The sequence below is a fragment of the Myxine glutinosa genome, chromosome 7, assembly GCF_964187855.1.
Source record: "Myxine glutinosa chromosome 7, kmMyxGlut1.1, whole genome shotgun sequence".
Classification (NCBI taxonomy): Eukaryota; Metazoa; Chordata; class Myxini; order Myxiniformes; family Myxinidae; genus Myxine; species Myxine glutinosa.
The window spans coordinates 162,321,243-162,333,335 of NC_136267.1; the positions used below are offsets into that span (position 1 = coordinate 162,321,243).

Consider the following 12,093-nt stretch of genomic DNA (forward strand, 5'->3'; position numbering starts at 1 on the left):
CTCGGCCTGTGTGCGCAGAGGTTACGAGCAGCCGTACTCGGCCTGTGTGCACGGAGGTTACGAGCAGCAGTGCTCAGCCTGTGTGCGCGGAGGTTACGAGCAGCCGTGCCGCCAACGCCTCGTAACGGCGTTCCTTCGGAGGGTCCCGGAGCAAGCTCGCCCCTCTGGTCGTAGAGGAGGAACCGAGCACGATGCGCAAACCACATGGCCGCTCGTCGTTGCTAAAACTCCGGCAGTTCGAGTTTAGGTCTTGTGGAAGAAATTGCGGTCGCAATACTGCCGTGTTCATTTGCAGCCCCCGAATACGTTCGGGGGCGGTCGAGGTCACCAGTTTAGGAGTTGCCGAAGGCGAGAAGAAGAGGCCATTTCGTTGGGTACAAAGCTTGTTTATTGTACAGAAATCTCCAGCAACTGCTCGCGAACGGAAGTCGTAACGGATTATATAAAACCAAAAACCCTCTTCGGAGGGCGTGGCTCCAACAGCCGCGTGTGCGTCACGACCACACAACCAATAGTCCGTGCGCGTGGGTTAGACCAAACATATGGTATTGGTAACCGTCACATGCGGATAAGATAACCGCGACATGTGAATAAGGTAACCGCTACAATATCAACATTTACCTCAGCGAATGTCAATCGCGGTGTCAGTATTTGATGAACTTATAAAGACTTAGGTGAGTTATAAGTGTGGCAAGCATGTGCAGTGTGCACGGGATTCTTCCCAGAAGAATGAGTGGTCGCATTAGCTTGTACGACTTAAAATGAGCGAGTTTTGTTTTGACGTTTGGGCCAGTTTTACATGTTGTATCCCTAAGGAATGAAACGAACGTTTTTTCTGGCTTACAATTTTATTTGAAGTCACACATGCCTCAAAATACACTCACCTATATGGAATTGAACACTGAATCCGAAAATGTAAGTGAAATTGCCTTGTTTATTTTTACATTATCTTCTATATATTCTAAATATATATCTGTGCAGTGTCTGTCTTGTGTTGTCTTGTCTTGTGTTGTCACTGAACTACTCCCTCAAACTTTTGTGAAATCGTACTATTCCAACTTGACCCACGGCGGGAGTATGCGCTCTACTGAGTGGCGTTCTAGTTATTCATAAATTACATCAACGGTTTGGATATTGCGGTTAAGAGTCGGTTTTCTACATTTGCAGACGACACAAAGCTTGGAGGTAAGGTAGCTAGCAGAGAGGGGTGGATATCAGATACAAGAAAGTTTACATACTTTCATAGATTGGGCAAGAGATTGGCAGATGGTGGAGGGGTAAGCAGACAGCACAAGGCAAGGTAGCTATCGGTAAAGCTAATTGGGCTTAAGTAGTACTCGTAGTGGGATTAATTATGAAGCAAAATAGGTCGTGTTACCACTGTATGTGAATTCAGTGAAGTCTCATCTAGAATATTGTGTTCTGTTTTTGGTCACCTGATCTGAGGAAGAACACAGAGAGGATTCAGCATACGACTTCTAAATTTATTCTGGGGCGGTCAGCTGGACGTAGATAGTAAAGAGACACGACTTTATACATTAGAAAGGAGGTGATTATGAAAGTATTTGGTGGAGATGTTTAAGGTAATAAGATGAGGAGGAAGAAGAAGAACCACCTTTAGAGGCCATTTTTGCCCGCAAGCAGGGGTTGGCAGAGGAAGAATTTCCAGCAGAATAGACAGTGATAAGACTGGCATCGGTACCAGTAAAGGAGATACCACACAGTCAGACTCAGACGCAATCGGGTTTAATGCAGACGACGAACAGCAGTCGGTCAAGATGGAGGCACACCCGGATTCCCGAGAGCATATCGATACAACAACCAGTAACCCTGGTGTTGGCTTAGCGGTTAGGGTGCCGGCTTAGGATCCTAGGATCCTGGGTTCGAATCCCGGTCGATCGCTGAATTAACGCCAGGGGGGTTGACAGCCTGTCATCCTTCCGAGGTCGGCTAATTGAGTACCAGCTCACTGGTAATTCCCTGTTTGTCGTTAAAGGCGGCAAAAAGGGTTGGCGTCAGGAAGGGCATCCGGCCGTAAAACATTGCTTCAAAAAGGGGACCAAAAAACAACAACAACCACGGTTCCCGAAAAAGGCCAACCCCCGCTTTGCGGGGAAAAATGGCCTCTAAAGGTGGTTATTTATATTATAACCAGTATAACCAGTCCAGACTGGCGTGATCAGGTTGCCTTCCACATGTTATGCATGCCATTACAAATGGACCGTTACACAAACTGACTGGAAAGGTAATTTTAAACAAAAGACAACCATAACACAAGCCAACCAATGGTAGCAAGAACGTTTGTGTGAAGCCCACGAGAGGGTTTGCCAGCAGATGTAAATGCCACTGCCCGACACGGTACCCGAAGTGCAGGATTGCATCATGGTTACTCGAGATAATCGGCCAGATAAGAAGACCACCTACGCGAACGGACAGAGCGTTGAGGCACAGAGGGTGGTGAAGGTGTACGCAAGGATGCACAGGGAATCGTGATGGTGTACATCACTGGGGAAGCTCATTTAAGGCTTCAAGTGCATGAACACCGGAGGAGGCATTGCATCCCCATGCCCCACCCAAAATCCCATCTAACACGTTACATTAGTTATTCATGCCTGTTGTTTGTGTCCTTTATGACGTCGCTAAAAAGAGGAAGTTTCCTGTTTCGAATGATTTTCAATTTTGTTTTACTGCCAGACAGGCAGATAGACTAAAATAAAAATCTCTCTCCTTCGTGATCGGGCCAAAGTCTGAGCCAAAGTACTCCGAAACTATAGCTTTGTGTTCGGATTCATGTTCAAAATATAACACTCAATTGAAATAAAGTTGTTCCTCGATCATAAACTGACGCTTGTGGACAGAAAGACAGACAAAGTGAACCAGTTGCGTTACCCCGCTTTTGCTTCGTGCACATGGGGTAAAAACAAATATTTGGTCAAAACAAAAAATAAATGTAGGGATGAACCATAGATTTTGATGGGAATGCTAAACAGGCCAACGCAGACTAAACAGGCCCTTCTCTCCCCATCTTGTCTACCTCTCCCCTGATTATATACTTTGTGTGTCTTTGTTTTTTTTGTGTGATAAATGTTCGCTCTTTCAGGAGCCTCGATCCTGTATACAAAAATAAATAAATAAATAAATGAATATTCATCCTCTGGAAAGTTTTTAACGCTCAAAGAAATTCTCAGCCTTTCCTTTCCACATGTGGTGCTAGACATGAAGTCAAATATTTATTTAACATTAGAAAAGCCAAGTGCAAGAATGCAATTTGGTGTTTCCTTTCATCTTCCAACAGCTGTCCTTGCAAAAACACTCAGGAATCGTCTCACGTTCCGGCATTGCTCTGATGTTGTGGAAAAAAAAATCAATGTTGTCTCAATGAGTTCCAGCCAAGATGACCATTTCATATTTCAATGATGCATACCTTGTGCTAATGAATTAATGGGAAATGCATTTATTATTTGCAAAATGTGTAGAAGAATGATCGGAAAAAGACATTTGGAAAGCATTCACGAGATTTGAATTAATGATGAGAAAAAAGGGGATTGATCAATTCTGACAGCAGAAAGAGAGATGCAGCAAAGACTGACAGAGAGGTACCAACAAATGTTTATGAAAGTAAGAATAAAGAAACAGAAAAAAGATTTTCAGCAGCATCTTTGCACACACACTCTCTACCTGAAACTCACCTTCATGGTTGAAGTCAAATATGTAAGCAGGACAAGGTAGGGTGACAACTGAACCTGGCTCCGCACTGGGCCAGCAAACTAATCCATCCCACTCTGGTGGACAATCTCCATCTGGACACAGTGATAAGAGGATGTACATATCAAACAATGCTGAAGAGGATTAAAGATGTCTGAAGGCTGCAACTTGTCCTTGTCTTGTCAAAGCAATAAAGGCCTCGCTTGTACCAATTTAACTACTCAAACACCTTAGACTCACTGGTAAGTGCAAGCAAATTACTTAATGCTGCACTGAAACCCGCCCAATCCAGGCTACAGGCATCCTTGAGATGAAATATTCCCGATTTGGAGATAAAATAATACGATTTCCTGCACAAGGAACTCCAATGAAGGAGGAGGCCATTAGGCTCATCAAGTCTGTGCAATGGTTGCCAACCTCTGATTGTTTGTCCCTGCTCTATCCTTTTAAATGCTGAGCATCAAGCAAAGAGCAGTAATCGTATCCTGGAGTTCTGCCCGAAGGCAGGTACAGTGTTGCCAAAGCATTTTCTTGGCAAGGGATATACTGAGTGGTTTGCCATTGCCTTCCAAGCAGTAGTTAGGGCAGGAATTTGGAAGTTGTTGTTGTTGTATAGCCCCGAACAGTTCTCTAGAAGACAGCTGATCAATCTTGTAGGAGCGACCCAGATACCCCCCCCCCCCCCCCCCCCCCCCATCCAGGATGGTGTACCCCCAACTTCACAGAGTCAGGGCCACGGCAGAGTTAGAGTTAGAGAGAGAGTTAGAGTTGGAGTTAGAGAGAGAGAGAGAGAAAGAGAGAGAGAGAGAGAGAAAGGGCCCATCCATGAGGACCAATCGGCTCTATGACCATGACCGCACTGCCCTGACGAATCCGGGAATCAGGTAAGAATGGGGAAGATTTGGCCCCCGACTTGCATTAGGGGGTAAAACCACTGCGAAGAGGTATCCCCAAAAGTTGTCAGGAATTTGGAAGTTATTCATGGTGCCAGCTATCCAAGGACGGCACACACTTTGATGAACGACGATGTCTGTGAAACACCGGGATAACAGATTATAGCTGTGTCAAGATTCAAACCCACGCTAGCTAGCTTAGAGGAGATTGTGCGTACATCTAGGCCATCCTGCCAGCCCTAAGGTGCAGTACATGTCATTATTAGATACTTTTGGTGTGACTCGACTGGGGTCGGCTGGCTTGAACCGCCGATCTCCCAGAGGCAGACATCCTATTAACCGATACGCCACCGAGTCTGGTAAGATAAATGAGACTATCCCTATTTTGGTATTTTTCAGTGGCACAGCTAGAGATTGGCTACTTTCCCAATGCACAGTGAAAAACAGCAGTGAAATTCCACAAAATTGGTCTTCCGGAGAAGGGCAAGAAATCTCACCAGGCATAAAAGTGTGCCGAAAGCATCAAGCGAAATCAACTTCACAGCATAAAGAGCAGTTGGAATTTCCAAAGAGCTTGTTGTACACAACCCAGTAATCAGTGTCATGCAATTATCTTACTATAATTCACCAAATGTCCGTCCGTCTGTCTGTCTGTTCGCAGGTATCGCAAAAACGCCTCAACCGATCGCAACATTATTTTGGGTGGGTATTCCTGGGACCCCTTGGAGTAAAATAGGCTATATTGTTTTTCCAAGTTTTCCAAGTTTTCCAATTTTCCAGTTTTTCCAAACACGATGGAATAATATTTACCGATATGAACAGTGATGTGGCTTTATTGAAATTCTACAAATACTGTTTAGATTTTGATGATAATTATGAACCTGCAGTGAATACGGAAGTGGACAGATGACGGCAATGCATGGGTTTGATAATATCCAAATACAACCGTCATTCAATCGTAATGTTAAATCGTTAAACGTTAATCGTGTTAATTGTTTTGTTAAAGTATCAATTGATGATTGGAATTGAGTGAATACAATTACGATTTTGAATTCGTAATTGTGTTCACCCAAACGTACGGAATTTCACATCAGGATTTAAATATTTGTTTATGTCACGAATGTTGTTGAAAGCATTTTTTAAATATTAATGTTATTTCATTTGTGATTGAAGTTATGCTGCTTGGAATGAAAAAGGAGATATCGAGTTCAAGTGAATGACGAAATGCTGTGTTGGTTTCTACTTTCTAAGCGTGATATTTGTGGATCGCCATATGCAGATTCGCCATTGACTGGGTATGGAACAAACGTACCTGTTTGTTTGCGAACGGGTACGTTTTTCATTGAAGTCCTTCACAAACTTCCTGTCCATGTCTGACGTGTGACTGAAGGTGCTACAGGAATGTGGAATTTATTGGTTTCATGCTTTAGCATTCGCCGTTTCTGCATTGTCTGTTTGCTTCTGGCCTCCCACCCGTGCATAGCACGGGTACCTCACCAGTGTTACAAATGCAAGCAATTTACAGGACTATGAGTGTAAATGGGCAGCTGTGCAGAGACTGCTTGTGCAGCTTGTGAAATCAAGTTGGTATTCAAGATTGAGGTTTCTTTTCTGCTGTCACGATCAACTTTGCTTTTTTTCAACAACTGGTAGCAAGAGGAAAATCCTTCACCCACATGGTGCTGCACCTCATGGCATGCATGTGGATCATGAGGAATATATCATTTTGTTATAATCAATGGACATAACGATTGTAGAACAAATTGAATGCATACTGTTTTCACGATATTGTTCTGTCATTGCATTTACAATAAGGGAGCCATAAAAATTAACTTCTTTATTTTAATGTTCAAAAAATTCTTTTGAATTAAATTATATTTTTATATAATTTTTTAATATAATTTTGTATATAATTTTAATATAATTTAATAAATTTTTTAACTACATCAAACAGCAGTTAAGGATGCATGCCAAAACTTTTTGGTTAGTCTGAGTAACCAATTAGGCTAATTTATGGCTATTGTACACTTCCACTCCGTATTTCATCTCCAGGTGCTGCACGACATAATCGCCGGGCGCCAAAAGCCTTCAATGCCGAAAGGGCATACTCAGTTTTCACTCTGTTTGTTGTACACCGCTCCTTTCATATTCCATCTCCAGGCGCTGCATGACGTCATCACCGGGCACTGAAGGGGGCCCGGCGATGACGCGTGCTGAAAGGGAGTACCCTCGGACCCCGTTATTTGCTGGGGATACGTTAATGGAAAATCCGCGAATAGCGAAACCTGCAAATAGCAGGGCATTGTTTCAATGGAAAAAGGGGGGATAGGTTTCCGAGTCATGAAAATCCATGAATAGAGAGGCAAAATCCTCAAATGGTGAGGCAAATCCTACGAATGTCGACGATAATCCACGAAGGTTTTATAAATACTGCATGTGAAGCTAATGGCTTATGAATTATTATTTTTTTGCACCCCTGAAAAACCGCGAATACGCAGAACACGGCCGCGAATTGGAAAAAAACCGCGAATTTGCAGAACATGGCTACAACTAGGGAAAGAAAACCCTGCGATTTCGCGGGAACACGGCCGTGAATAGAAAAAAAATACCACAAATTTGCAGGACACTTTTCCGCAAATAGAGAAACAGGTCGCATTTTATCACCCGCGAATAGTGGAAATGTGAATAGCTGGGTCCAACAGTACTCAGTTCTCACTGGTTGTTTGTTTTCTTGCTTTCTTTCGTTCTTACTTGTTTGTTTGTTTGTCCGGGCAATATCTCAGCCATCCTTTGAGCTAAGAAGCTGAAATTTGGGCACAATAGTGCGCACGTGCTTTGGCAAAAACGCTATTTTTTGTTTTTTGATTAATCAATTAATTACTTAATTACTTAATTATTATCGATTCATTAAATACTTATGTATTTCCTTTCTCATCTGGACAATATTTCAGGCACCTTTTGAGTTAAGAAGCTGATATTTGGACACGACAATGACCAAGTGATTTGGCTGTAAGGGGTATTTTTGATTTATTGATTAATCAATTAATTATTTAATTTTTTGATTAATTACTTGATTAATTTTCAAAAAGTTACAGATTCGGATGAAACAGTGGTGGTTTAGGTATGCTATTAGCCAATTGATTACGAAATTAATTATTTTATGATTATAATTATTTATTTATTTCAAGAACAATTTATCAATCTATTATTATGCACTGCTCCTTCCTAATTCTGTCTCCATGTGCTGCATGGTGACATCGTGGGCACCGAAGGTCTAAAGTGCCCTGGCAATGCTGCGTGCTGGACGATATGTTGTTTATTTATTTGTCATGGGGGCGGTGTACTTTGAACGTATCTGTACTTGTTCTGTATAGTTCAGGTCATAATAGTCCATTAAAGGTCAAGACATGCAATAATGGTGGAATTGTTTGATCTTCACCTCCCTCCCTCCCACTGCTTCCTTCTACTGTACATTACCATTCCTTCTATATTATCTTCCATTCCTTTCCTTCCCATTGTGTGCCTCATTTGTGGTCTGTCATTAATGTTAAAGTTAAATATATTCGGCCACCATTTTAAACCCCTTTCCCATCTGCTCTATTTATTAATAAAATTAATAAAACAACCACTTGTAATTCCCGACACGTGTTGTCGGCTGCACCCTCCTGAATTATACTTGCCTGTTAAGCGAAATCGTCCAGGGAAATGTAATTTTTTTCTGGTAGCTGGGCCTAATAGGTTCCGAAAACAATTTTTTGTAAAACGATGCAATGCAAAGTTGACCTCTTGGGATGACCTTTTAAAATATTCTCACTTGGATATCAAAGAGCAGCTAAAGGTTCCAAAAGCCGATTGAGCGGACTGAACGTGCTGAACATTTTCTCCGAATCAAAAGCCGAAATGGTTAGCATGTGCAATGGCTTTGCCAGCTGTTGGTTTTTGGAAAATGTTCAACTCAAATATCCGACCTCTGCGGTGGGAATTGTGTGTTTGCATACCGTACCGTTGCTGTGGTTGAACTTGTCCCGCATTAATGTCTCGCAGCGCCACCTTGCTTGAATGACCAAATAAATCTGTTCATCCATTGTCAGCACATTGTCACTATCCACCTGTATGAACAAACATCATGTCACTGGAGACAGAGCTCGATGGACGGACATTGAAATGATAAAATGCTCGTCGTGGGATATCAAAAAGCGTTGTGAAACACATCATCTCATTTAAACGAGCTTCTGGTGAAGAGCAGGTGCCATGGTGTATAGATAAGAAAAAGAGTCATGGAAGAGCTAGAACACAGAACGGATCAGGAAGCAACAGAACAAAAGGGTGAAAAAAACAACGCCAAGACCGAGGGCCAAAATACACGGGTGTGGACAAACAAGGGACGCTGGTAACAATGAGGGGAAGAGGAAGATGCAGGGGTGGACAAGATAGATACAAAAGCGAAGTCTCAGGAACTATTACCTCCGCCATCAAAGGTGGATGGAGCTTATCTTTTCACCCGTATGTTTGACTGTTTGTCTGTCTGTGAGCAGGATATCTCAAAAGGTTATGGACAGATTCGGACGAAATTTGGTGGGGAGATCCACTGTGTGATACGGACGAAATGATTCGATTTTGGTGAATATCCGGATCCAGATCTGAGAATTTTAAAACGTGATTCTTCACCATTGAGAGATAGCGCAAAAAACGATACGTAGCACGATATCTCAAAAAGTTATGGATGGATTTGGATGAAATTTGGTGGGGAGATCCACTGTGTGATACGGACGAAATGATTCGATTTTGGTGAATATCCGGATCCAGATCTGAGAATTTTAAAACGTGATTCTTCACCATTGAGAGATAGCGCAAAAAACGATACGTAGCACGATATCTCAAAAAGTTATGGATGGATTTGGATGAAATTTGGTGGGGAGATCCACTGTGTGATACGGACGAAATGATTAGATTTTGGTGAATATCCGGATCCAGATCTGAGAATTTTAAAACGTGATTCTTCACCATTGAGAGATAGCGCAAAAAACTATACGTAGCACCATATCTCAAAAAGTTATGGATGGATTTGGATGAAATTTGGTGGGGAGATCCACTGTGTGATACGGACGAAATGATTCGATTTTGGTGAATATCCGGATCCAGATCTGAGAATTTTAAAACGTGATTCTTCACCATTGAGAGATAGCGCAAAAAACGATACGTAGCACCATATCTCAAAAAGTTATGGATGGATTTGGATGAAATTTGGTGGACAGGTTGGGAATGTGAGGCAGACAAATTAATTAGATTTTGGTGAAGATCTGGTTTCTGGACACTAGAATTTATTAAGTGATTATTCAAACCGACAGATAGGGGAGAAAACACAAGGTCCATTCACCTAAAGTAGCGGAGATGCGGAGGTAACAACGATGTGTAATGAAGGGAGATTCTTTAGAAAACAAATCTATCGAATGCAAAACATGCTGTGTTCGATCAAATGATTCACAATATTGTTACAATGAACAGGTGGTGAAAGTTATGATAACACAGTTGTAATCATGGGTGTTCAGAGAAACCTGATCCTGGGGTGTTTGAGGAGGGGGTTGTGTGGTTGTGGGTTCAAAGACCATTTAGACATAGGCATAGCACTTTATATTGGCAATGCCTCACACTTTGTCCATAAGAAGCCATGTGATTTATTTTAATGTTTCAAAGGGAGACCTCAGATTATGACACAGGAAAGCCATAACCGCATCTCCGATCATCATTACTCATCGGAGCATTGGTCATTCCCGGAACGTGATGCTCTGAAACTGAAACGAAGCAACAAGTTCCTCAACATCTGAAGCAATGTGAGAGCTAACATTTGAAAGAAAATGATTTTCTTGTCATTCATATAATAATACTGTATCCACAAACTATTATTTCGGAAAAGTAACACAGAGGACCCAATGATATGAGATTGCATAAACAAGAAAGGTTTGTTTTCAACAAAATTAAGTTTGTACTCAATTACAATATAGTTGTAAAAAATTCAGTCTTCCAACCAGATATTGTTTGTGTTTGTGTGAGCGAGTATGTTTGCATGCGTGTGTGTTTATGTTTGTGTACATGTTTGTATGTGTGTGTTTAAGTATGATTGTAACCGTATGTGTGTATCTCGTGTGTTTATATATGTGTGTGTGTGTGTGTGTGTGTGTGTGTGTGTGTGTGTGTGTGTGTGTGTGTGTGTGTGTGTGTGTGTGTGTGTGTGTGTGTGTGTGTGTGTGTGTGTCTGTGTGTTTGTATGCATGTGTGTTTGTTTGTACAGTCGTGGCCAAAAATATTGGCACCCTTGCACTTTTTTGAAATAATTCACCATTTCTTCCAGAAAATTGTTGAAATTAAAAATTATTTTGGTATCCACATTTGTATTTCTTTGGTTTTCAGTGGAACAAAACAAAAAAGCTGAAAAAATTACTAAATCTTAGCTTATTCCAAACAGAAATCCTAAAATGGGCCGGAAAATATTATTGGCACCTTTCAGAAGTTATTAGAAATAATTAGATTTCAAGCAGGTGATTCTCCTTTACCTTGGAATTGAACTGACCTATGGTGAGTTGCAGGTGCCTGAAATATAAAAATCACTCATTCGACCAATTTGAAGAGAGAAAAGGAGTCATTCTGCTGTTTTTTGTCACTGTGCGTACCACAATGAGCATGGAGAAAAGAAAGAAAACCAGAGAATTGTCTGAGGAGGTCAGACACAAGATTGTAGCCAAACATGGACAATCTCAAGGCTACAAGTCCATCTCCAGAGACCTTTATGTTCCTGTGTCCACTGTACATAATGTTATCAGGAAGTTTAAGGCCCATGGCACTGTAGCCGACCTCCCTAGATGTGGCCGCAAGAGAAAACCTGATCGAAGATTGCAGCGAAGGATTGTTTGAATGGTGGAGAAAGCACCTCCATCAACTGCCAAGCAGATTCAAGCTGACCTTCAGACACAAGGTACGACAGTTTCATCTCGCACCATCCGTCACCACCTCAATGAAAGGAGACCCAGGAAGATCCCACTATGGCTGAGAGAGACATAAGAAAGCCTGACTGGAGTTTACCAAAACACACCTGAACAAGCCAAAATTCTTCTGGGAGAATGTCATTTGGACAGATGAGACCAAATTAGAGCTTTTTTTGTAAAGCACATCATCTCTATGTTTACAGAAAAAAAAATCAAGCCTTCAAAGAAAATAACACCTTCTCTACAGTCAAAGATGGAGGAGGTTCAGTGATGTTTTGGGGTTGATTTGCTGCCTCTGGCACTGGGTCCCTTGAATGTGTGAATGGCATCGTGAAATCAAGAGATTACCAAGGCATTTTGGAGCGCAATGTTCAACCCAGTGTCAGAAAGCTGGGTGTCTGTCGAAGGTCATGGGTCTTGCAGCAGGACAATGACCTCAAGCACACTTCAAAAAGCACCCAGGAATGGTTCAAGACAAAACGCTGGACTGTTCTGAAATGGCCAGCAATGAGTCC

The 12,093-nt window shown here is 41.9% G+C and overlaps 1 protein-coding gene across 1 annotated transcript in view; it reads right to left on the reverse strand.

Moving 5' to 3' along the window:
* The window catches only part of LOC137430909 (parathyroid hormone/parathyroid hormone-related peptide receptor), a 189,385-nt gene that overhangs the window by 141,275 nt on the left and 36,017 nt on the right, over window positions 1-12,093 (reverse strand). Inside the window, exons 2-3 of the mRNA XM_078782470.1 lie at window positions 8,602-8,707; window positions 3,690-3,800 (exon numbers count right to left, since the gene is read on the reverse strand). Coding sequence (XP_078638596.1) covers window positions 3,690-3,800; window positions 8,602-8,707 — 217 coding nt within the window. The remainder of the gene's footprint in view (window positions 1-3,689; window positions 3,801-8,601; window positions 8,708-12,093) is intronic.